General features: G+C 46.6%; 1 protein-coding gene across 1 annotated transcript; it reads right to left on the reverse strand.

Moving 5' to 3' along the window:
• Positions 1-851: 851 nt before the first annotated feature.
• LOC145337502 (putative G-protein coupled receptor 139) lies at positions 852-25328 on the reverse strand. The gene is made up of 3 exons (XM_080182291.1): positions 25169-25328; positions 19007-19911; positions 852-914 (listed from the first exon to the last, which is right to left on the reverse strand). Exons 1-3 carry the CDS (start codon positions 25326-25328, stop codon positions 852-854), a joined length of 1128 nt encoding a protein of 375 aa, XP_080038417.1.
• Positions 25329-25777: the final 449 nt, after the last annotated feature.

Genomic DNA, 25777 nt, shown 5'->3' on the forward strand with positions numbered 1-25777 from the left:
TCCGGATACCTCAACAGGTCAGAATCTCATTGATACACAGAGCTGTACCCAGAAGAGGAGACTACAGCATTGTGGCCACCATTCGCCTAACACTGGGAGAAACTTTAATCTCACACTAGAATGGCACATAACACAACTACAAGGGATTGCTTTCAAACCTCCAGGGTTCAGTGAACAGTACCCAGTGCATTTGCTGCTGTCCCACCTTGGTCTACTGGAACAGTGAAGCTCAGTGAGTGCTCTCTCGGCAGGAAAGTTTCTAATCTATGTACCAGGTAAGAAAATACTCAAATAAAGGGCAGACATGGTAGCACAGTGGGTTAGCACTGCTGCTTCACAGCTCCAGGGTCCTGGGTTCGATTCCCGGCTTGGGTCACTGTTGCACATTCTCCTCATATCAGCATGGATTTCCTCCGGGTGCTCCAGTTTCCTCCCACAGTCCAAAGATGTGTGGGTTAGGTTGATTGGCCGTGCTAAATTGTCCCTTCGTGTCCTGGGATGCTTAGGTTAGAGGGATTAGCGGGTAAAATGTGTGGGGATGTGCGGTTGGGGTCTGGGTGGGATTGTGGTCGGTGCAGACTCGGGCCGAAGGGCCTCTTTCTGCACTGTAGGATTCTATGATTCTGTGATAAAGGCCGGTACCAAAGAAAAGTCAAGTGACCTGTCCTAATGACTATCGTCTGGTGACACTGATATCCAATACTATGAAATGCATCAATAGGATAGTTATGCCTTGAATCAATTCTGGCCTCCCGGATTGCCTGGAACTGCTCCAGTTCGTCCACCTCCACAACAGGTCCACAGTCACCATCTCCCTGGCCCTGCAGTCAACCCTAGAACACAGACTCATGTTATGGATTACAGCTCGGGAGAGCAGCCAGCTTAATTAAGGACATAAACTCTTCCACATTGCTCTAGCAGAAAAAAAGATAAAAAAAACATAAAACAACGGACTCATCGAATCATAGAAATGCTACAGTGCAGAAGGAGGCCATTCAGCCCATCGAGTCTGCACTGACAACAATCCAAGCCAGTTCCTATCCCCGAAGTCCCACACATGTACCCTGCTAATACCTCTAACATACATACCCTGGGACCCTATTGGGCAATTTAACACGGCCAATCAACCGAACCTGCACATTGCTGGACTGCGCGTGGAAACCGGAGCATCCCACGCAGACACAGAAAATGTGCAAATTCCATACAGGCAGTGATCCAAGCTGGGAATTAAACTCAGGTCCCTATGAGACAACAATGCTCACCATTGTGTCATTATGCTGCCGACTCAAGAACAGCTTCTTCTCTGTTGCCATCAGATATTTGAATGGACTTACATCGCATTAAGATCATCTATTTCTATACACGAGCTATGACTGCAACATGGTATTTTGCACTCTCTCCTTCTCTATGTACAATATTCTTTTTTTTGTGGCACTCATGTAATACTTTTCACTGTATGCTGTCTGTGTGGATTTTGCACATTCTCCTCACGTCAGCATGGGTTTCCTCCGGGTGCTCCGGTTTCCTCCCACAGTCCAAACATGTGCGGGTTAGGTTGACTGGCCGTGCTAAAATTGTCCCTTAGTGTCCTGGGATGCTTAGGTTAGAGGGATTAGCGGGTAAAATGTGTGGGGATGTGGGGGTGTATGTGAAAGCAATAAATCAAATCAAATCAAGTCAGTCTTCCACATCTCAAGCTGGAACATCAGCACAATGTGCCCTGGCTTTACCAATTAATTTATGCAGGTTGGCGATATGCACAGGACTGCTGTGATCGAGAATGAATTTACACGCTTAATGTGGATTTTGGGGAGCCGTGAGAAACTGGACTCGCTCAATGTGGATCCTCTCCAGAGAAACACAATATGTCCTTGTAATAGGAGAAATCTCAACGGGCAACATAAGAACACGAGAACTAAGAGCAGGAGTAGGCCATTGACTCCTCAAGCCTGCTCCACCGTTCAATAAGATCATGGCTGATCTCTTTGTGGACTCCGCTCACCATAACCTTAATCCCCTTACTGTTCAAAAATGTATTTATCCTTGTCTTTACAACATTCAATGAGGTAGCCTCAACTGCTTCACTGGGCAGTCAGTTCCACAGATTCTTTGTGTGAAGAAGTTCCGCCTCAACTCAATCCTAAATCTGCTCCCTTTACTTTGAGGCCATTCTCCTGAGTTCTGGTTTCACCTGTCAGTGGAAACAACTTCCCTGCTTCTATCTTATCTATTCCCTTCATAATCTTACATGTTTCTATAATCTCTCCTCTTTCTTCTGAATTCCAATAATATTTCTCCAGTCGACTCAGATTCTCCCCATATGCCAACCCCCTGAACTTCGGAATCAACCTAGTGAACCTCCTCCTTCAGTGCCAGCATATCCTTTCTCAAGAAAGGAGATCAAAACTGTATACAATATTCCAGGCGTGACCCCACCAGCACCTTATACAGCTGCAACATAACCTCGCTGTTTTTGAACTCCATATGTGAGAATGGACTGGGTTTCAATGTTAAAAAGAATTCACTAGTGATGGTGGAATCCCAGATATTGAACTGGCTCCCTGATGCTGTGAGGCAGCAGTGCTAACCATTGTGCCATGCTACCATTCATACAAGGTGCCCTGAAGATATCCAGGATCAAGCCCAGGACACCGGCATCACCATATCCGTGGTTGGGAAATGATTGGAAAAAAAGCTGAGGGACAGAATTAATCTCCACTTCAAGATATAAGGATTGACGAACAATAGTCAGCATGGCTTTGTCAGGGGGAGATCATGTCTAACAATTTGCTTGAATGTATTGAGGAGATGACTGAATGAGTAGATGAGAGAAGTGTGATCGATGGACATGGACTTCAGAAAAGCTTTTGAAAAATTCCGCATGGGGGAATGGGCAAGAAAGTGATAGCCAATGGAATCCAGGGCAATTTGGTAAATTACATTCAAAATTGGCTGAGGGTGATGGTCGAAGGTTGCTTTTGTGACTGCAAGTCAGAGTCCAGTGGGGTTCCATAGGGATCGATGCTGGGTCCTTTGCTGTTTGTAGTGCATATTGATGATCTAGACATGAATGTGTGAAGTGTGATCAGTAATTTCACAGATGGTACAAAAATTGGTGGTGTGGTAAATATTAAGGAGGAAAGCCTCAGATTGCAGGAATCATAGAATCCTACAGTGCAGAAGGAGGCCATTTGGCCCATCAAGTCAACACCAACCACAATCCCACCGAGGCCCTATTCACAAACCCCCATGCATTTAAACTAGCGAGTCTCCCTGATACTAAGGGCTATTTATCCTGGCCAATCCACTTAACCCACACATCCTTTGAATGTGGGAGGAAACTGGAGACTTGGAGGAAACCCACACAGACACTGGGGGGGAGGAATGTGCAAACTCCACACAGACAGTGACACAAGCCAGGAATCGAACACGAAGCCCTGGCACTGTCGAGAAGCAGCGCCGACCACTGTGCCAAGGAAAAGGACAGGCTGGTCTGGTGGGCAAATGGAATTTAAACCTGAAAAATGTGAGATGATGTTTTTGGGAGGATTAACAGGGCAAGGAATTGGACAATGAACGGTAGAGTGTGAGGAAGTGCGGAGAACCAGAATGAATGTGGGGTGCACATACGTGAATCCCTGATAGATAGGTGAGCTAGTTAAGATGACATGTAGCATACTTGTCTTCAGCAGCCACAGTATGGAATATAAGAGCTGGGAGGTTATGATGAAAGTGTATAAAATGCTGGTTAGACCAGAGCAAGAGCATTGACTGCTGCTCTGGTCATCACACTACAGGAAGGATGTAATTGCACTGGAGACAGTGGAGAGGACATTCACCAGGATGCTGTCTGGGCTGGAGAGTTTCAGCTATGCAGAGAGGCTGGTGAGTCTGGGTTCTTTTATATCTCAGAGCAAAGAAGGCTGGAGGGGGAGCGGCCTGACTGTGGGACTGCTTCCCAGTGGGGGTGTAGTGCCTGATCGTGGGAGTGCTTGAGTGATATGTACAAAATCAGGTGGACAGAAATAGGAAGAAACTTATTCACTTTCCTCGAGGTGTCACTAACCAGAGGAGTGTGGATTCAAGTTAAAGGGCAGATTTCTGTGTGGATTGGAGGAAAAATGTTTCCATCCACAGGGTGCTGGTATCTGCAGCTCACGGACTGAAAGGGTGGTAGAAGCGGGAACAACCACAAGAGGCATTTAGACCAACAATTCAAACACCAGAGCACACAAGGGTGTGGATCGAGTGCTGGAAAATGGGGATCGGTTGGATAGGCGTTTGATGACCAGTGCAGAAATAATGGGCCGAAGGTCCTCATTTCACACTGTTAAAACTCGGTGACTGTTAGACCACCCGCTAAGCAGTGGCCCCATCAGTTGGAGCTCTCACAGTGCTGGCTGGGATACCGAACACACACCAAACCTACGTGGTTGCAAATGCACAATTGCAGCCAGCAGTGAGCTGCCTGGTCTGAGAGAGACATCTGTCAGCCCTCTGCTGCTGCAGCCAATTTCAACACAGTAGCTACCCCCAGATAATCCGAGGCCCATAGCTCTACGTGAGCAGCCCCCGAACAAATCTAACACCCATCCTGCCACCACCACTCGGACCAATCATCCCTCTGCCCCCACACCAATTGCATGCAAAGAGGCAGCAGCTCCCTCCCCCCCATCCCCCCTCAGCCAAAGATCACATGCAGAGTGGACATCCTACCCCCAAAAGCTCTGTGCCGAGTGGCCACAAAGACTGACCTACCTCACCAACCGCGTGCAGTGTGTCAGCAGGACCTGCTACACCCCAAGAATCACGTGCTCAGTGGCAAAAGGGCTACGGTCCCTACATGACCAATCGCATGCACAGTGGGATTGGGCCACCCTCCCTACTGGATCGCCCCCCCCGCCCCCCAAGGTCCAACCACCTTCACGCCCCGCCCCTCCCTCTGGTTCCACCCCTGCCGGCCATGGCCCCACTATCTCTAGGTCCCGTCCTTGTAGACCTCACCATCTTAGGCCCCGCCCTCTTGGTGGGTAGTGCCAGATGGGCACTGTGCAAGGGGCACCTACCTTTGCCCTCGACGCTGTCCTGAATGGCGTTTGGTTCTACCAACGAGATCATCACCACTTGTGCTTTTACATGTGGGCCAGCTGTTTTCCTCACCAGACGCACCCTCTCCTGGTGAGGCTGCAAAGGCAAGTGTGCCGCACACTTGCATCCCGGGCTCGCTAATTTTATTCAAGTTTGTTTCAAAAAAAAATTCTATAATTTATTCAGCCTCTTGCCAGAAATGGGTGGGAGACGGAATCCGCCGCAGATCCATTGCCGGTGAGGTCGCAAGAAGCTAGAAATTCGGCGTGGACCTGAGTTCTAGGCTGCTGCAAAGTTTTACTTGCTCACTCCATCATTAATGGGCAGGGAGTAGTTGGAAACCACCCCTCCTCCCCAATCCTGTGTGTGTGTGTGTGTGTGTGTGTGTCTATATTGTCTGTACCAATGTGCATGTGTATGTGTGTGTGTGTGTGTGTGTGTATGTGTGAGCAAGAGAGTATTGTATGAATGTTCCTTAGTGCCCGTTGCTCTGGATGTTACAGCAATTTTGGTTATTCTTGAATTTGTGTGTGAGTGGGAGTAAGTGCTTAAATCTGATTGCTTCCATCAGCACGTGTGTGTATTTATATATCTGCTCTTGGGTGTGTCTGTGTGTTTGTGTTCCTCTGACTGTAAGAGAGTTTGTGGTGGCACAGTGGTTAGCACTGCTGCCTCACAGTGCCATGAGACTCGGATTTGGTTGCCAGCTTGGCCACTATCTGTGCGGATAAAGCATATGCTCCCTGCGTCTGCATTGGTTTCCTCTGGGATCTTCAGTTTCCTCCCAAACTCTGAAAACTGTTCTGGAGATGTGCATTGGCCATGCTAATTTTCCCTTCAGTGCACCGGTACAGATGCTGGAGTGTGGGGACTGGGGGAATTTCACAATAACTTCACTACAAGGTTAATGTAAACCTGCTCGTGTCACTGCTGAATAAACATTAAACTTTACAAACCATGTGGTTTCTCTGTGAGTTCATGCTTTGCACATATCATCATTAAAATGGAGTCTACAACATTGTAACTGGGTGGATGATTAGCAGTGAACTGCTGTTACATATAGAGGCTAAAACAGATTCTGTCTCAACCTTTTGTTCACAATGGAATCATGTTGTATGTCACATGTCTGTGGAAAGTCGCAGCACACAGAAGACATCCCAGCCCATGGGTCCTGAGACAATTGTCAGTGGCTGAAAGAAATGATAACTGGATACAGAGATTCAACAAAAACAGCAAGAGCAGCAAACCGAGTACAGTAAATGACGAGAATATCAAAACAGCCTTTCTGGAATTAGGAACTGGACATAGAGAGCGGGACTTTACAGCCTCACTCTTCCCGAAGCTGCAAAATCCCAACCGACGTCAACAGAACACCCCATGTTCCGCCCCTCGCCTGCTCCGATTCCCGTGGTGACCGGGTCGATACAATTCAAGCCAAGGACTTACCCGGAACACCAACAATCGCCAGAAGGGGATAGTAAATGCATTGAATTGCGTACAGTAGATACTGAATCCAAATAGCCAAACTTAACTTCCAATCATCTGCAGTCAACAGAGAAATCCAAGTGAATAAACTCCTGTCCTTGGTTGGAACATTCCAATCCATTGTCCTCACATTCTGATCCATTGTTGTAACATTCCAGTCGAGTGTTTCCACATTCTGATCCATTGTTGGAAGATTCCAATCCATTGTTCCCATATTCTCTTCCATTATTGGAAGGTTCCAATCCATTCCTCCCAGATTCTGATCTCCTCGCCCTCCTTCTGTTTCTCTACAGCCCTGATCTCTGTTTGTGTCGGAGTTGCCGCTCCCTGCTGGCTCAGTGGGACAACGCATTGAACGGAATCCCTTATTAATAGGGGAGGGAAAACCGCCAGGCACACTAATCCAATCCAGGGAGACTCACTTTAATTACAGTCACTAAACAAACAGCTTCACTTAACCCCTTTCAAACCAACAGTTTTTAACACCCAAAGTAGAAACTTTGCAGCCTAGGTGGGGTGTTGAGGGTCAGTGAGGAATGGAAAGTTGGAAATAATGGAGGGTCAGACTGTAAATCTTCCAATATTCATTCGATATAACAGGGGTCCCTCTGCTGGCATTCATTTCCAGAGGACTAGAATAGAAAAGCAGGGGTGTACTTCTAAGGTTTTATACGACACTGGTCAGACCACATTTAGGTTATTATGAGTCATTTTGGACTTCACATCTAAGGAAGGATGTGCTGGCCTTCGGCTGATCCAGAGGAGGTTCTCGAGAATGATCTGGGGAATGAAAGACTTAACGCATGAGGAGCGTCTGAGGGCTCTGGGTCTGTACTCAATGGAGATTAGAAGGGCGAGGAGGGGGAGCTCATTGAAACAGGCAAAATAATTAAAGGCCTGAATAGAGTGGACATGGGAAAGATGTTTCCATTACCACGAGAGATGAGGGCCGAGGGAACACCCTCAAAGGAAATTGACAGCCCTTTAGAACTGTGATGTGGAGATGCCAGCATTGGACTGTGGTGGACATGGTAGGACGCCTCACAACACCAATTGCCCTGATGAAGAAGCAGTGTTCTAAAAGCACGAGATTCCAAATGAACGTCTTGGACCTTAACCTGGTGGCGTGAGACTTCCTATTTCAAAACTGTGATGAGGAACTCAATGGGCCAAACAGCATCATTCTGCTCCTGTAGCTTATTGTCATCATGGTTGTTAGTTCTGGATGAGGTTAACATTACTCAGGTCTGATATAGACTGCTAAACCCAGGCTGTTGTCGATCTTGTGTACAGCTTATGTATGAAATAACATTTGTAAATCAAAATCACATAAATCAATCTCTCAGTGCAGATCAATCCGAGCAAGAGAATTCAGATAGATCCATCTCTCAGTGTTATGTACTGCACAGTCTGAACAAGAGGCTTCAGATAGAACTAACTCTTAGTGTTATGTACAGTACAATCTGAGGCTTCAGATAGATCTATCTCTCAGTGTTATTTTTAGAACAATCTGAGCATGAGGCTTTACACAAATCATCCTTTCAGTGTTATGCGCAGAACAATTTTATCAAGAGGCTTCACATCCAGCTTTCTCAGCATTTTTGACTGAGAGGTTGTTGGGAGGCAAGAGTGAGTTGGGGAGACAGTGGGAGAAAGTCACTGGGACACCTAAACAGAGTCAGCAGCACCTTAGGAGAGTGTGAGATGGGGGCACTGGGCCACTGGGAAACTGGGACTGGCAGTCAGCCCCTTGAGGAGAGTGTGAAAGGGGGGCATTGAGACACCGGGACAGAGAAGGCAGCACCTTGAGGAGACGTGAGAGGGGGACAGTGGGATAGAGAAGCAGCACCCTGGGGAGAGTGTGAGAGGGGGACACTGGGACACCGGGACAGAGAGGCAGCACCTTGGGGAGAGTGTGAGAGGGGGACACATGTGACCAATGGCCACCTGAAGATCAGAGCCAGAGGCTCTGCAATCGCCTCTCTTGCCTCCCAGAGAATTCTAGGGTAAATCCCGTCCGGCCCAGGGGACTTATCTATTTTCAAGCCCTCAAGAATATCTAGCACATCCTCCTTATCAACTGCAATACTATCCCGTTTACAACCCTGTAACCCAGTGTTCTCCACAGCTACATTTATGTCTTCTTATTATTGCTAACAAAGTGGAAAACCTCACATTTATCCACATTAAACGGCAACTGCCATGCATATGCCCACACACACAGCCTGTTATATTGAAACATGCCTGCATGGTTCTCACAGCTTACCCTCCCACCTGACTTTGCATCATCTGTGAATTTGGACACAATACATTTAATTCCCTATGCCAAAACATTCATATATAATGTGAACAGTTTGGGTTCTAGCACAGATCCCTGCAGTACCACACTGTCTACCAGTCAGACAAAGACTCATTTCTACCAACACGTTGTTTCCTCTCTGTTAGCCAGCTCTCTATCCAAATCAAGGCATTGTCTGCAACGCATACTCAACATCGCAGTCTGTTACATCAGACCTTACTGAAAGACTCCTGAATGTCTAAATAAAGCACTGGTTCTCCTCACTGAACTCTACTAGTCACATCCTCCAAGAATTCCAATAGATTCTTCAAACAAGATTTCACCTCTGTATATCCATGCTGACTTTGTCTGACTTTACCGCTGCCTACCAAGTGCTGAGTTATGATATCCTTGAAAACAGGCTCTAGCAACTTCACCAATACTGATGTTATGTTCACAGGGAACAGTATATCATATTACTGAACGTATCTCTGCAAAATCGTGACATGTAGATCAGTCACTGAGTAACAGCATAGAGCAGCTGACACATAGATTTTGACAACTACACTTCCCATGAATCCCAATAACTCCAGGTGGTATATTTTCTTCACCATTTGAAATTCCAGATACATTTTCAGCGTGAAGTAATGTGCTCCTTCACTCTGCAGGTACTCTCTGTTTTATCTGCATGGTGATACATTCCCAAAGACTTTCACATCTACCCTGTGGAATCCCCTCTGGGGTACTGACTTTGCAAAATCGCTCATCTTTGAGTTTCTTCAAATCAGCAAACTCGTGGCAACTTTGATTGAGGTTGTGGAACATATTTATTACTGAGATTGAGTTGCTGTCTTTCAAAGAATGGATAATGCTGATTACATTTATTAATTTGTAATATTAGAGGCTGTGTTACACACCAAAGTTACTGACATCTAAAACACAATTCTCAAAATCCCACGGCTCAGTGTTGAGTTTCACCTGTCTGTGACCTTCCAATCATCCAATTCCAAATGTTAGAGGGTCTCTCCGGGCTGTTCCACTCTATCCCGGGATGTAGTTACCATCCTTAACTCTGGAAATCCACAGAATCCATCCAAGTCCGATAATTGTGACTCCAATTTCAGATTTAATCTGTTAAGGATTCAGAAACGTGCACCACAACAACTGAATCTATCCCCTCCAGCTCCATTTTTCCCAGCAACCCAGAGAAGATGTCCTGAACCGGGGCACCAGTCAGGCAACACAGCCTTGGGGACTCTCCATGCTGGCCACAGGGGAAAGTGTCTATTCCTCCTGTCAAACTATCCCCATTTACAACAACATTTCCCTTTCCTCCTCCCTCTTGAATGGCTCCCTGAACCACAGTGCTATGGTTAAGTTGCTCATCCTCCTTGCAGCCCTCATCCACGTCCGCAAAGGTCACACATCCATTTCTTTCATCATTTGAAGGACATTGGTGTCCCTGGCTGGCCAGCATTTATTGCATGTCCCTAGTTGCCCTTTGAGGGCATTGAGAGTCAACACCATTGATGTGGCTCTGGTGTCACATGTAGGCCAGACCAGATAAGGTCGGCAGGTCTCATTCCTTAAAAGGACATTAGTGATCCAAACAGTTTTCTGGATTAATAGTCGAGTGACAATACCATTCGTTCATCATCTACACTGAGACAAGCCCAAGGGTCCTTCAACACAACGTCCTGGGTTCGTCACCAAGACTTGCTTGGAGTCACACTCTCTGTCCCTGATCACTCACCAAATGTGATGTAGTTATTCTTTGGGATGTGAGCACCGCCTGAAACACAGTGTCTCGCTAACTCTCCACTCCCTAGTGTGCCACAGCGTTCAAAGCTCAGACTCCACCTCATCAAATCTGAATTGGTCTTCCTCGAGCAACCAACATTTCCTACAGATGTGTACACAAGCAAACACAAATGGGACCGCGAGCTCCCACATCATGCAAGTACAGCACATTACCTGGACCTGCCTCTGTATTTTATCTACTTTTTATATGTTTTTAATCTTGTTGTAATTTTCTACTTTAAGCTATGTTCTCAATAAACGTCACAGAAAGTATCCCAGCAGCAAAAATCTAAATCTGCTTGAATCTGTAAGGATGGGAAAAGGGGATTTCTTTCATTCATTTTTGGGAAACAGAGTTCTCAGGATAGCCAGCATTTATTGCCCATCCCGAGTTGATGTTGGAGAGCGGTTGGGAGTTAAACACATTGCTGTGACTGTGGAGCCACATGTAGGCCAGACCAGGCAAGGACGGCAGATTTCCTTCCCTAAATGATATGAGTGAACCAGGTGAGTTTTCTCAACAATCAGCAATAATTTTATGGTCATCAGCAGATTTTTCATTCCAGATACTTTTTATTGAGTTCGAATTCCACCAGCTGCCATGTTGGGATTCGAGCCCAGGTTCCCAGAGCATTAAAAATATTGGGATCTTTCCTGGTGTTATGACATCAGCAAGGAGCTGCTCAGAAAATTCCCTCAGTGTTCCTTCCGAGGACTGACTCACCAATCAGCTGCTTCCATTGGTCCCACAACATTTTCTGAACATTTAATGTCTGGCCGACACCTGCTCACACTGGACCTGATGGGAAGGCAGTAAGCGACACAAGACAGAGCAATACATCGCCAGCCACTTCCCTAAACTCCCACACTTACCCCAACTCTCAGAGTTTCACTCTTTGTAGCTTGCACTCTGTGGGCAGATTTAACAGGCCCAGTTTGGAAGTTTATATTCCTGCATGAACCTGTTTGAAGCCATTGAACCCCTTCCCATCTCGGTCTGAGTAACCGCCGAGGGCTGACTATCTTGGAAACCGTTTCTGAAGTTTCAATTCTCCATTCGGTTCCTCCTGCTCAGAACTCCCACTCACTTGACGAATGGACAGCCTGTTCCAAAAGCTTGTGGCGTTTGCTGCGAATAAACTTGTTGGACTTTAAGCTGGCGTTGTGAGACTTATTTCTTCTTTGATTAACTCATCCAGTTACGGGACCCATTCTGAATCTGCACCTCCCATTAGCAGGAACGTTGACTCTATGAACGGACTGGCACTTTCCACGTACAGCTGCATCTGTGGCCGTCCTGGCTATTTGCAAGTGCAAAGAGTAGTGACTGGTTATAGTTCCCCTTGTTGATATCACCAATACTGACCCACCTCTGCAAATATCTGTATCCATACCTGGCCACCAGACATGGCAACTGAGAGGATTTTAAGTTTGTCACTCCTGGGTGGCCGTGGTAAGTTTCAGCCAGGATGGGATAGTGAACCTGGCTCAGGACGACACTCTTGAAATCCATGGCAGTGTGCCACCTTCCGCAGTTAGCTGCTCTCTGCCACTACAATATGTGTACAATTCAGTCTGGAACGGCCGTTTGGACACCCGCATCAGCACTCGCTGCTTCCAATTATTGAGGACTGGGTAATTTTGCATCCACAGCCAAATATAATTGGCAGCCATTCAGAGAATTTCACAAAAAGGGTCATGGTTACCATCTCTTCCATCGGGGGTACAACTGTCTGTTAATCGTAGTCAACTCAAGGCATCTGCCTGAATGTTTCGGCCTCCTGGAGGGTGTTCCAACTGATACTAGTTGGCAGACACTCATAAAACCCACAGCTGGATTTGGGCCAATGTTATGGGCTGCACCATCACGCAGGTACTTCTGGAATTTCCTTGTCCAAACTATCACCGTAGATAAGGCGTCACAGTGGTTAGCACGGCTGCCTCACAACGCCAGAGACCTGGGTTCAATTCGTGGCTTGGGTCATTGTCTTTGCGGAGTCTGCACATTCTCGCTGTATCAGCATGGGTTTCCTCTGGTTGCTGCAGTTTCCTCCCACAGTCTGGGAGACTTGCTTGTTTAGGTGCATTGCCCATGCTCAGTTCTCCCTCAGAGTACCCAAAAAAGCATCAGAGTGTGATGACTAGACAATGTTTACAGTAATTTAATTGCAGTGTTAGTGTAAACCTAAATTTGACACTTTATAAACGTTCAACTTCTTCTGAGTGTGAGCTGTTGATTATAGCTGGAAATCCTCAGCTAGCTGTTAATTTAAGTGCAGGTCAATAAGTTCACAATTGCAAGCAAGAATCCTACTGCCAGCTTTGAATTGTCATCCTCAACCTTTGGGATTGGGTATTTATCCAGCTTGTGAGAAACAGTTTACAGCTTATTTAAAATTTCCCAGTCAAAGTATTGTTTATTCATTCTTGAGACTTGGGTGTTCTGGCCAGCCAGCATTTATTGCCCATCCCCAGTTGCCCTTGCTGAGAGGGCAATTAAGCGTTCTGATCATGTAAGGGCGACAGATTTCCTTCCCTGGGACATTGGTGAACCAGGTGTTTTTTTTCCCAAAAATCGAAAATGATTTTCTGGTCACCAGCAGATTCTGAACTCCAGATATAATTATTTTAATCCCACCATTAGCTGTGATGAGATTGGAACCCGTGTGCCCAAAACATCAGCTGAGTTTCTGTATTAATAGTCGAGTGATAAAACCATCAGTCCATCATACCCACATCCTGAGTATACAGACCTGATTTCCAGTAACCTAGATACACCCACCCTGATTGGATAGCATTAACTGGCTCAATCAGGGAATTCATATTCCAATAGGTCCAACTGATGGTTATCATAAAAGTCATTAAGTAAATCTCTGTCGCTTTCTGTCTTCCTGTGCATCTCTCTGTGTCTCTCTGTCTCTCTCTATATGTTGTTCTGTGTCTCTTATTGTCTCTCTGCTTCTCCCTCTTTCTCTCCCTCTATACCCTCTTCTTCTGTCTCTCTTGATCCCTTTTAATCTCACTCTCCTTGTCCCGCTCTGTCTCCATGTCCCTCTCCCTCTCTGTCTCTGTCCCACTTCTCTTATCTCTCCCTCTCTATGCCTTGCTCTGCCTTTTGCTCTTGTTGTGTCCATTGTATGTGTTCAGTCTCATTCTTTTCCATTTGTTCCCGTGCTCTCTCTCTGTCTGTTTCTCTCTTCCTCTGACTATTTATCTCTGCCCTCCTTTCTGTCTCCCGTTCCCTCTTAGTTGCCCTTTTAAAGAAAGAACAAAGAACAAAATCAGCCCGGGAAACAGGCCCTTCGGCCCAACAAGCCCGCACCGCCATCTCAACACCACCAGTCCCCCTCTCTACCCACGACCCCTATCTAATGTTTTATGTCCATCCAGATTGAGGGAAACTGATTTAGGGACAATTTATTCCTGCCAATCAGCCTAACAGCACATCTATGGGGTGTGGGAGGAAACCAGAGCACCCCGAGCAAACCCACGCAAGCACGGGGAGAATGCGCAAACTCCCACAAACACCGGCCCAAATCCATGTGTCTGCACAGCAATCAGCGATAGTCACTGAGCTGTCGTCTTGCCCAGTATCTTGTCCAGTTTAGGCACACACTAACGACATGAAGCACTAGGCCAATCTTGAACAACCAAGAGCAGCCCCAGTACGACCCATCGCCTGTATGCCCCTCTATGGACACGAGGTGGACCAACTTAAAATCTGTGAATGAAAGAGAAAAAAAACATTATTATCATAATATACCCATTTACATTGCCAGGGACGCCCCAATGCTAATGACCCTTATTTAAAAAGTTCTCCTATATCCACCCATCTCCAACTCAGTCATGTGCCTGTCTAAGTTACTCTTAGTGGACTCTAGCATGTTTGTCTCCACCACCTTACTTGGCAGAGCATTCCATACCCCCACTACCCTCTGTGTGAATAACCTCCCTCTAATATCTGTGTTGTACCGCTCCCCCCTCACCTTAAGTCCATGGCCCTTTGTCCTACGTGTCTCTATTATAGGAAATAGCTTACCTCTGTTTACTCTATCTATACCCTTCATAATCTTATATACCTCTATTACATCCCCCCTCAGTCAGCGTGTTTCAAGGGAAAAGAGCCCCAATTTCTTCAATCTTTCCTCATACCGCAGTCCTTCCATACCAGGCAACATCCTGGTAATCCTCCTCTGCACTCTCTCCAGAATCTCCACGTCCTTTCGGTAGTAAGGCACCAGAACTGTACGCAGTACTCCAAATGTGGCTGAACCAATGTTCTGTACAACTGCAACATTAGACTCCAGCTCTTATATTCTATAACCCTTCCTATGAAGGCTAACATACCTTAGGCTTTCTTCACCACACTCTCCACTTGCACTGCCACCTTCAAAGACTTGTGCACTTGCACCCCCAGGTCTCGCTGTGACTCTATGCTCCTTACGGGCTTACCCTTTATCATATAATGCCCCCCTACATTATTGCGGCCAAAATACATCACCTCACATTTATCCGGATTAAACTCCATTTGCCATGTATCTGCCCAATCAACCAGCCTATCAATATCCCGCTGTATTGCCAGACACTGCTCCTCACTGCCAGCCAATCCAGCCATCTTGGTGTCATCAGCAAATTTGCTGATCACACCACCTACTCCCTCTTCCAAATCATTTATATACACTACAAAGAGAAGAGGTCCCAGTACCGAGCCCTGCGGCACACCACTAGTGACAGACCTCCAGCAAGAAAAAGACCCCTCCACAATTACTCTCTGACTCCTCTTTGCAAGCCAGTTCTCTACCCATCTAGATACCTGACCACATATCCCATGAGCTTTAATCTTCTGTATCAACCTACCATGAGGGACTTTGTCAAATGCCTTACTGAAATCCATATAGGCAACATCAATGGCTCGTCCTTTGTCAACCGTTTTTGTCACCTCCTCAAAGAATTCTACCAGATTCGTAAGGCAAGACTTCCCCTTGACAAAGCCATGCTGTGTATCCTTAATCAGATCGCAACGCTCCAGGTGCGCATACATCCTATCCCTAAGAATCCTCTCCACCAACTTACCTACCACTGGCGTTAAGCTCACCGGTCTATAGTTACCCGGGTATCCCTCCTACCCTTTTTAAACAACGGTACCACGTTTGCTATCCTCCAGTCCTCTGGGACCTCACCTGTGTCCATAGAAGAGACAAAGATTTGCGTCAGAGGCCCAGCAATCTCATCCCTCGCCTCTCTAAGCAGCCTAGGATAAATGCAATTAGGCCCCAGAGATTTATCAGTTTTAATGCCCTCTAAAAGCCCCAACACTTCTTCGCTCTTAATCAATAGATCTTTCAATTGGTCTACCGCTCCCTCAATGACCGTACTAGACATCAAGCCCCTCTCCTTCGTGAATACCGACGCAAAGTATTCATTCAGGATCTCCCCTATTCCCTCTGCCTCTCAGCACAATTCCCCACGTTTGTCCCTGAGAGGACCGATTTTACCCCCCTAACCACCCTTTTGTTCTTAAGATAACAGTAAAACGCCTTTGGATTCTCCTTAACCCTACCTGCCAAAGGCATCTCATGCCCCCTTTTTGCTCTCCTAACTCCCCGTTTGAGATCCCTCCTACTCTCTCTGTATTCCTCCAACACTCCCTCCGTTCCCAGCTGCTTAGACCTGACATACGCCTCTCGTTCCTTCCTAACCAAGTCTTCTATATCTCTATTAATCCACGGTTCCCTAATCCTACCTTTCCCATCCTTTCTCCTAACCGGCACATGTCTCTCCTGCACCTTTTGCAGTTTTCCCTTGAAAGACTCTCACATGCCTAACGTGGTCTTGCCTTCCAACAGCCTATCCCAGTCTGTATCCCTAAGCTCCTGTCTAATCCGGCTGTATCTAGCCTTCCCCCAATTTAGCACCCTCCCCTTAGGACAGCTCTCATCTTTTTCCATTCGTATCCTAAAGTAGATGGAGTTGTGGCCACTTTTAGCCACATGTTCACCTACCGCAACCTCAACCACCTGACCCGGCTCATTTCCCAGAACTAAATCCAGTATCGCCCCCTCTCTAGTCGGGCTATCTACATACTGTTGCAAGGATCTTTCCAATACACATCTTACAAATTCCTCCCCATCAGACCCCCCCAGCTCTCGGCACCTTCCAATCCACCCCAGGGAGATTAAAATCTCCCACTACAACAACCCTATTCTTCCTACACTTATCCAAAATGTCCCTACATATGCCCTCTTCCACTGCCCGCGGGCTATCGGGCAGCCTATAGTACACTCCTAGCATAGTAATGGCCCCCTTCCTGTTCCTCAACTCCACCCACAAAGACTCAATTTCCAACCCCTCCATGTTATCCTCCCTCTGCACCGCTGTGATCCATTCCCTAAGAGTGCCACTCCCCCTCCTCTTTTCAACCCTCCCCTATCACGCCTAAAACACTTATACCCTGCAATATTTATCTGCCAGTCATGCCCCTCCTTTAACCACGTCTCTGTCACTGCCACCACATCTAAATTCCTCGCGAACATCAAGGACCTAAGTTCATCCGACTTTCCCGTTACACTCCTCTCATTAAAACAGGTGCACCAAAGACCCTCAGTCCCTCTCGGATCCTCCTTCTCCTGGGGGATTTCCCTATCAACTAGACTTACCCTGACATCCAACTCACTCCCAGAGCCTGAGCTGTCTCCCTCCTCCCCACCCCCTCCTCCATACTAGTTTAAACCCTGCCTAAACACTCCAGCCAACCTCCCAGCTAAAATATGCGTCCCCTTCCCATTTAAGTGTCCCCTATCCCTCTTATACAAGTGCCCTTCCTTTGCAAAGACTTCCCAATGGTCAATAAAACTAAAACCCTCTGTCCTGCACCAATCCCTCAGCCACACATTCAGCTGCAGGATCTCATTATTCTTATCCCTGCTATTGCTGGGCACTGGCAGGAGCCCAGAGATCGCCACCCTGGAGGCCCTACACTTCAGCTTGGCCCCCAACTCCCTGAACTGCCTACGTATTTACCCCCTACTCTTCCTTCCTATGTCCCTCTCTCCTACATGTATAATTACATCCGCCTTGGTCCCTTTGCCCTTCAAGACTTCCTCTACCCTCTCTGACACATCCTGTACCCCAGCTCCAGGGAGGCAGACCGCCATCCTGGAGTCTCGCTTTTGCCCACAGAACCGCCTATCAATTCCTCTAACCCTCCTGTCCCCCACCACTATCTCACATCCAGCCCCCTTCCTTCCCTCTGAGGCATTTTCCCCTTCCCCTCGTGCCCTTTCCACCTCAGTTGGTGCCTTACCCCTGCTACCTTGAGAGACTACCCCTGGCGTAGCCTTTGGAACATTACTCCTCTTCTTTTTCCCCTTCCTAACTGTAACCCACCCATCCCCCCTCCTTGACTCTGAGATCCCCTCTTGAATCTGGTTCCTATTCATTCATGCCTCATTCTCCCTCACTAAAAATAAATCCTCCAGCCTCAGCTCCAGTTGCCTAACCCGGGCCCTCAAACGCTGCAACTCCAGACATTTGGTGCAGATGTGGACTCTCCGGAGATGCTGCGTCTCCAGGAACTCCCACATCTTGCACCTTACACAGCTGACACGTCTCCCCATGGTCCCTGCCATTTATTTGACTACCCTCAGACCTGTGGACACACTTTGAAAAACTTGACCAGTAACTCACCTTGCCTAACCCTGTCTCGCCTAAGCCCTGTGAGCCAAAGCCCTTGCAGTACTCACTCAGCACCCACCTCACTCTGATGCCCACTCCCAACGCTGCCCGCTATCTACTGTGGCCTTGTTTTTATACTCCCTCACTCCCTTCCCAACAGCCCTTGCGCCTCAGACCCTCTATGGAAAGCACAAAGGGAAAAAACCCACAACCCAGCAATGTAATTTAAAAATAAACACAGAACACTCACAGTTTACACTCCCCAGCCACCAGCACACTGCTCCAGAGAACAATTTTCCTTCCATATTACATCTTCCCATGTATGTCCTGTCCCCTTTTCTCATTCCCTGTCCATCAGCCTTGCCATTTCCCCCTCTCTCCCTATTTCTTTCACTCTGAGAGAATCTCTCTCTCTCTGTCCTTTATCTCTGTTTGTCTCTCTCTGTCTGTCTGTTTCTTTCCCTCTATCTGTTCAAAACTATTTCAAATGCTGTCTCTCTTCATGGCTTTGTGCCCTTTCCTCCCTCTATCTATCTTTGTCTCTCTATCACTCTCATTTTTGCTTTCACTGCCACCCCTCTCTCTCTCTATCTGTTACCCTTTCTGTCTTTGTGAGGCTGTTTGTTGTTTAGAGTTTGAATGTCCAATAGGAAGAGTCAGGGATCTTGTAGTTGCATTTACTTCTGAGGCTGTAATGAGATGAATAATTGCAGTAAAGGGATATTTGAGCAGAATTATTAGCTGCTGTCTGAAGAGAGTCTGTGTCACAGCGTAAATGGCAGTGTTTGTACAACAACTCAAGAGTTGCAGCATGAAACCCAATTCCAGAACAAAACTTTCTAACCATACCGACTTATAGCCCAAATACTCCATCCGACTCCATATTGAATAAACCATTAACATTGACCATAACAGCATGAAATTGGCTGAGATAACAAACAGTAAAATGATGGATTTCCTTCGACTCTCCATCTCTGGGTCTCTGGAATTCTCACCACTGTTGTGACACCGGAGTCTCCTGCGGGCTCTGCTGCTCACTAAAATGTGTCTGACAGTGAAAGCATTCAGCAGCAGAATCAGGACGAATGGGACACACGGTGTTAAAATGAAGTGGAGGAACTCAATTATTCCCCAGACCAGAGATTTCACAACATCCCATGAGACATCACAAAACCAGGGATTGTTCACCAGCCGATATCCATTTAAAAACATAAAATACCAGAAAATGTTCTTTAAACAGCTCAGCACCGTCACTGTTCCCAGAACCACAGACGCTGATTTCTCAGTGCAATATTTACTTTTCAGCTTGGGGCAGCAAATGGCCACAAATCGATCAAAGGTGAAAGTGACGGTGAACCAGACAGAACAGTCAGTGGCTGCGTAAAGCAGGACGGCGTGGATGTTACACACAGGAACCAACACCAGGAAATAAAACTGTTCCCAATAAACAATGGGAATGTGTCTCAATGTAAGGTCAAGGATAACGACCAGTAGATCCCCCACCGACATGGCCACCAGGTAACTAGTAACACATTTGGACAGACCACAGTTTCTGTTTGTCAGTGTCACAATTGTGATTATGTTCACTGTTAGGAAGGAAGATTAAGATTAAAATTAGACATCATTCAGAGGAAGATGTGACCATTTAGACTGAGGATAGGTGAAAATAAAAACAATGTCCACACATACAAAATAACTTTTTTTAAAAATCCAGCTCGTCTTTTGGAGTGTAAGGGGAAAGAGGAGCATCCAGAAGAAACCCATACAGACACAGGGAGAATCTCCAAACTCCACACAATAAATGACCCAAACCAGGAATTGAACCCAAGTCCCGGACACTGTGAGTCAGCAGTGCTAACCACAGTGTCACCATGCTGCACCATGGCGACAACGCAATGGTATACATTTGGGAGAGAGTTTTCAGAGGAGTTCACAACACTGATCCTCACTCAGCAACACGTAAATAGCCCTTCTACCTTGTGGGGGAATTTGGAGGGTAAGAAGGCTGAGGGAGTAAACCCTGACAGAAATCCCTGTAGATGATAATCAGTCAGACAGCTTACTGACAACCCCTGCAGCAGAACTGGTACCAAACAGTGCTGGTTCACCCTTGCCTCTGGCTCATACTAACAGTTGACAGGGGGAGATCCCGATGCCTTGACAGCACAGAATCTCTATTATATTTACCCTGGGCTGTACCCTGGAGAGGAGACCACAGCATTGTTGCCAAATTAGTACAACACAGGAAGAAATGGTAATTTCACACCCGGTTGGCACAGGACACAACTGCCAGGGTTTGCTTTCAAGTGTTTGAGAAAACTTCAGTGTTCAGTGAATAGTGACCGTCCATAATTCCCAGTGGGTTTGCTGCTGCCCCACTGTGGTCTACTGGACCAGTGAAGGTCAGTAAGTCCTCTCTTGGCAGGAAGGTTGACAATCTGTGCACCTGGTAGGAAAAACTCAACAAAGGCCGTTACCAAAGAAAAACCAAGCAGCCTGTCATAATGATAATGATCCAGTGAGAATGACATCCAATAATATGAAAGACATCAAAAGGTTTGTCATGGCACGAATCAATTCCAGCCTCCCAGATTGCCTTGATCCACTACAGTTCACCTACGTCCTCAAGTCAGGGGTAGGTTCTTTACCCAGAGGGTGGTGAGGGATTGGAATGCCCTGCCTGCTGCAGTTGTAAATGCGCCTAGTTTGGGGGCATTTAAGAGATCCGTGGATAGGTTTATGGATGAAAAGGGATTGGTTTAGGTTAGGGGGTCATTGTTTTTTAACTGGTCGGCGCAACATCGTGGGCCGAAGGGTCTGTTCTGCGCTGTATTGTTCTATGTTCTAAGTTCAACATGTCCACACACGGAGAAGTGTGAGGTGATTCACTTTGGTAGGAGCAACAGATGTGTCGAGTATAGGGCTAACGGGAGGACTTTGAATAGTGTGGATGAACAGAGGGATCTAGGTGTGTGTGTACATAGATCCCTGAAAGTTGGGAATCAAGTAGATAAGGTTGTTAAGAAGGCGTACGGTGTCTTGGCGTTTATTGGTAGGGGGATTGAATTTAGGAGTCGCAGTGTAATGTTGCAACTGTACACTACTCTAGTGCGGCCGCACTTGGAGTACTGTGTGCAGTTCTGGTCCCCGCATTACAAGAAGGATGTGGAGGCGTTGGAGAGGGTGCAGAGGAGGTTTACTAGGATGGTGCCTGGTATGGTGGGGAGGTCCTATGAGGAGAGACTGAGGGATTTAGGGTTGTTTTCGTTGGAAAGAAGGCGGCTAAGAGGGGATCTTATTGAAACATATAAGATGATTAGAGGTTTAGATAGGGTGGATAGTGATGGCCTTTTTCCTCGGATGGAGAAAGCTAGCACGAGGGGGCATGGCTTTAAATTAAGGGGGGGTAGCTACAGGACGGATGTCAGGGGTAGGTTCTTTACCCAGCGGGTGGTGAAGGATTGGAATGCCCTGCCTGCTGCAGTTGTAAATGCGTCTAGTTTGGGGGCGTTTAAGAGATCTCTGGATAGGTTTATGGACGAAAAGGGATTGGTATAGGCTAGTGGGTCATTGTTTTTGTAACTGGTCGGCGCAACATCGTGGGCCGAAGGGCCTGTTCTGCGCTGTAATGTTCTATGTTCTATGTTCTATCTCCCTGGCCCAACAGTCAACCCTGTAACACAGACTCATGTTTATCGACTACAGCTCAACGTTCAATACCATTATTCCTACTAAACTCATGTCCAAATCTGTGGCCTGGGACTTGGCTTCTGCCTCTGCAGTTGGATCCTGAACTTCTAACTCACAAACAGCAATAAATAAGGAGAGGCAACAACACCTCTTCCACAATCATCCTCAACAGCGGTGCCCGGCAAGACTGTGTCCTCAGCCCCTTACTGTATTCCTTATATGCCGATGACTCAATTTACAAGTTTTCTGATGACCCCAACATAGTGGGTCAGATCCCAAACAATGATGAGACTGAGAACAGGGAAGAGTTGGAGAATCTGGTGAATTGTTGTGACCACAATAATCTTTACCTCAGTGTCAACAAAGCAAATCGACTTCAGGAGGTATCATGGAGTACATGCCCCTATCTACATCAATGGGTTGAAGCTGAAACGGTCTAGATCTTCAGGTTTTAGGGCTCAGATCACCAGTAACTTTTTGTGTCCTTCCATGATGACACTACAGTTAAGAAAGCCCACGAATGCTTCTATCTTCTCAGCGGACTAAGGACATTTGGCAGGTCAGCTACGACTCTCACCCACTTTTACAGATGCATCATAGATAATATTGTAGCTTGGTGTGGCTCATGCTCTGTCCCAGACCGCAACAAACTTCAAACTTGGTGAATGCGGACCAGTCCATCACTCAAATCAATCTCCAACTCATCAAATCTGTCTAAGCTTCTCGCTGCCTCGCAAAAACAGCCAGCATAGTTAGGGAATAATGCACCATGGATATATACTCATCCCACTAGTTCCATTAGAGATAAAAAAAAGCATGCCAACCAACTCATAGAAAAACTACAGTGCAGAAGGGGGCCATTGATCCATTGATAATCCTAGCCAGGCCCTATCCCCAAAGTCCCACATGTGTACCCTTCTAATCCCCCTAACATGCGTATCACGGGACACGAACTGTTAATTTAGCATGGCCAATCAACGAAATGTTGGACTATGGGTGGGAATCGGAGCATCCGGAGGAAATTCACACAGAGAATGTGCAAATTCCACACAGGCGTTGATCCAAGCTAGGAATTGAACTCATGTCCTTGGAGACATGAAACAGGAGTGCTAACCATGTTGCCACCATGCCGATGACTCAACAACAGCTTCTTCTTGCTGCCAGCAGGCGTTTGAATGGACCTATATGGCATTAAGTTGATCTTTTCCTCCACCCTAGCTATAACTGCATTACATTCTGCAATCTCTTATTCTCTATCCTTTGTCTGTAGAACACTCAACAAACAATCCTTTTCACCGTATACTAATATATGTGACAACAATAAGACAAATCAATTCAAATCAAACCCAACCAAATCAGTCTTTCACATCTCAAGCTGGAACATCAGCACGATGTGCCCTGGCCTTACCAATGAACTTACGCAGATTGATGATGTGCACAGGATTGCTGTGATCGAGATAAATTTACAAGGGTCAATGTGACTCTGGGGAGCTGCGAGAAACTGGACCAGCTCAAAGTGAATGCTTTCCAGAGAAACACGATACGTTCTTGTAACAGGAGAAATCCCAACAGGCAATGTGTGAGAATGAAGCTGGTTTCAAAGTAAACAAAAAATCATCCCTGGTGATGATGGAATCCCGGGATCCCTGATGCTGTGAGACAGCTGTGCTAAACATTGTGCTCTACTGCCATCCTACAAGGTGTCCTGGAGACATCCAAGATCACGCCCAACACGGCATCATCACTATGTCCATGATTGGAAATCATGATGATTGGAAATCAATCTGAGGGACAGGATTAATCTCCACTTTGAGAGGTAAGGGTTGATGAATAATAGTCAGCATGGCTTTGTCAAGTAGAGATCATGTCTGCAATTTGCTTGAATATATTTAGGAGGTGACTGCATAAGTAGATGAGGGAAGTGCAGTCGATGTAGTCTAAATGGGCTTCAGGGAAGAATTCCCGCATGGGAGACTGAACAGGAAAGTAATAGCCGAATGGATCGAGGGCAATTTGGTAAATTACATTCAAAATCGGCTGAGTGGCAGGAGGCAGAGGGCGGTGGTTGAATGTTGCTTTTGTGACTGCAAGCCTGTGTCCAGTGGAATTACACATGGATCAATGCTGGGTCCCTTACTGTTTGTATTGTACATTGGTGGTCTAGGCGTGAAAGCGTGAGGTATGAGCAGAACTTTCACAGGCACCGACCACAATCCCACCCAGCCCTATCCCCATAAAAATCTTCATTTAGACAGACAGATTGCCGGGGGTGGGGGGGCACGGTAGCACAGTGGTTTGCATTGCTGCTTCATAGCTCCAGGGTCCTGGGATCGATTCCCGGCTCGGGTCACTGCCTGTGTGGAGTTTGCACATTCTCCTAGTGTCTGTGTGGGTTTCCTCCGGGTGCTCCAGTTTCCTCCCACAGTCCAAAGGACTGCGGGTTAGGTTGATTGGCCATGCTAAATTGACCGTAGAACCATAGGTTAGAGGATTAGTGGGTAAAATATGGAGGGATAAGGGGGTAGGGCCTGAGTGGGATTGTGGTCGGTGCAGACTTGATGGGCTGAATGGCTTCTTTGTGTACTGTAGGGTTTCTATGATTTCTATGACTTGCAGCTGTGTTCCCAACCATGTACCAAACCTATGTGGTTGCAAATACACAATTCAGATACACAAGTGAGATCTTGCTGTAAACAATAAAAATGGATTCTGCAGCCTGCTGACTGGGTGGGTGATAAGCAGTGAACTGCTATATGTTATATGTCGAGGGTAGAATGGATTCTGTCTCAATCTTTTACTCATGAAGGAATAGTGTTTGATGTCACATATCTATGAAAAGTCCCAGCACACAGAAGACATCCCAGCCCATGGGCCCTGAGACAATTGTCAGTGGCTGAAAGAAATAATAACTGGACACAGAGATTCAACAGAAACAAGAGCAGCAAACCGAGTACAGTAAATGACAGGGAAATCAACACAGTTAAACAGCCTTTCTAGCAAGAGAAACTGGACACAGGGGAGGGGACTTTACAGCCTCACTCTCCCCGAAGCTGGAAAATCCCTCCCGTGTTTAACAGACCCTCCCATGCTCCGCCCCTCGCATGCTCCGAATCCTTGGCGGTCAGGCCGGTAAAATTCCAGCCAGGGACTTACCCGGAACACCAACAATAGCCAGGAGGGGATAGTAAAAGCATTGAATCACGTGCAGTAGATATCGAATCCGACCAAATAATGTTATCCATGAGCCATCTTCAGTAAACCAAGAAATCCAGTATGATAAACTCTTGTCCTTGGTTGGAACATCAAAATCCATTGTTCCCAGATTCTGATCTATTGTTGTAACATTCCAATTGATTGTTCCCAGATTCTGATCCATTTTTGTAACATTCCAATTGATTGTTCCCAGATTCTGATCCATTGTTGTAACATTCCAATTGATTGTTCCCAGATTCAGATGCATCGCTGGGAGATTCCAATCCACTGCTCCCAGATTCTGATCTCTCCTCTCCCTCCCTCTCTCTCCACAGCTGCTGATCTCTGTTAGTTTGGAGTTGTCGCTCCCGCTGTCTCAATGAGACAACACATTGAACAGAATCCCTTATTAATAGAAGAGGGAAATCGTCCAGGCAGACTAATCGGATCCATGGAGACTCACATCAATTACAGTCACTAAACAAACAGCTTCACTTCACCCCGTTCAATCCAACACTTTTTATACCCAAAGCAGAATATTTACAGCCTAGATGGGGTGTTGACGGTCAG

This window comes from Carcharhinus amblyrhynchos, unplaced genomic scaffold (assembly GCF_965287045.1).
Source record: "Carcharhinus amblyrhynchos unplaced genomic scaffold, sCarAmb.v2.hapA scaffold_51, whole genome shotgun sequence".
NCBI classification, from domain to species: domain Eukaryota; kingdom Metazoa; phylum Chordata; class Chondrichthyes; order Carcharhiniformes; family Carcharhinidae; genus Carcharhinus; species Carcharhinus amblyrhynchos.

Coding starts and splice junctions, on each gene's coding strand:
- LOC145337502 (XM_080182291.1), bottom strand. CDS start 25,328: ATGGATTTTGATGTTCCAACCAAGGACAAGAGTTTATCATACTGGATT. Junction 19,912..25,168: donor GGCTATTGTTGGTGTTCCGG/GTAAGTCCCTGG, acceptor CCTTCCTAACAG/TGAACATAATCACAATTGTG. Junction 915..19,006: donor ATCTCATTACAGCCTCAGAA/GTAAATGCAACT, acceptor TTTTTCTGCTAG/AGCAATGTGGAAGAGTTTAT.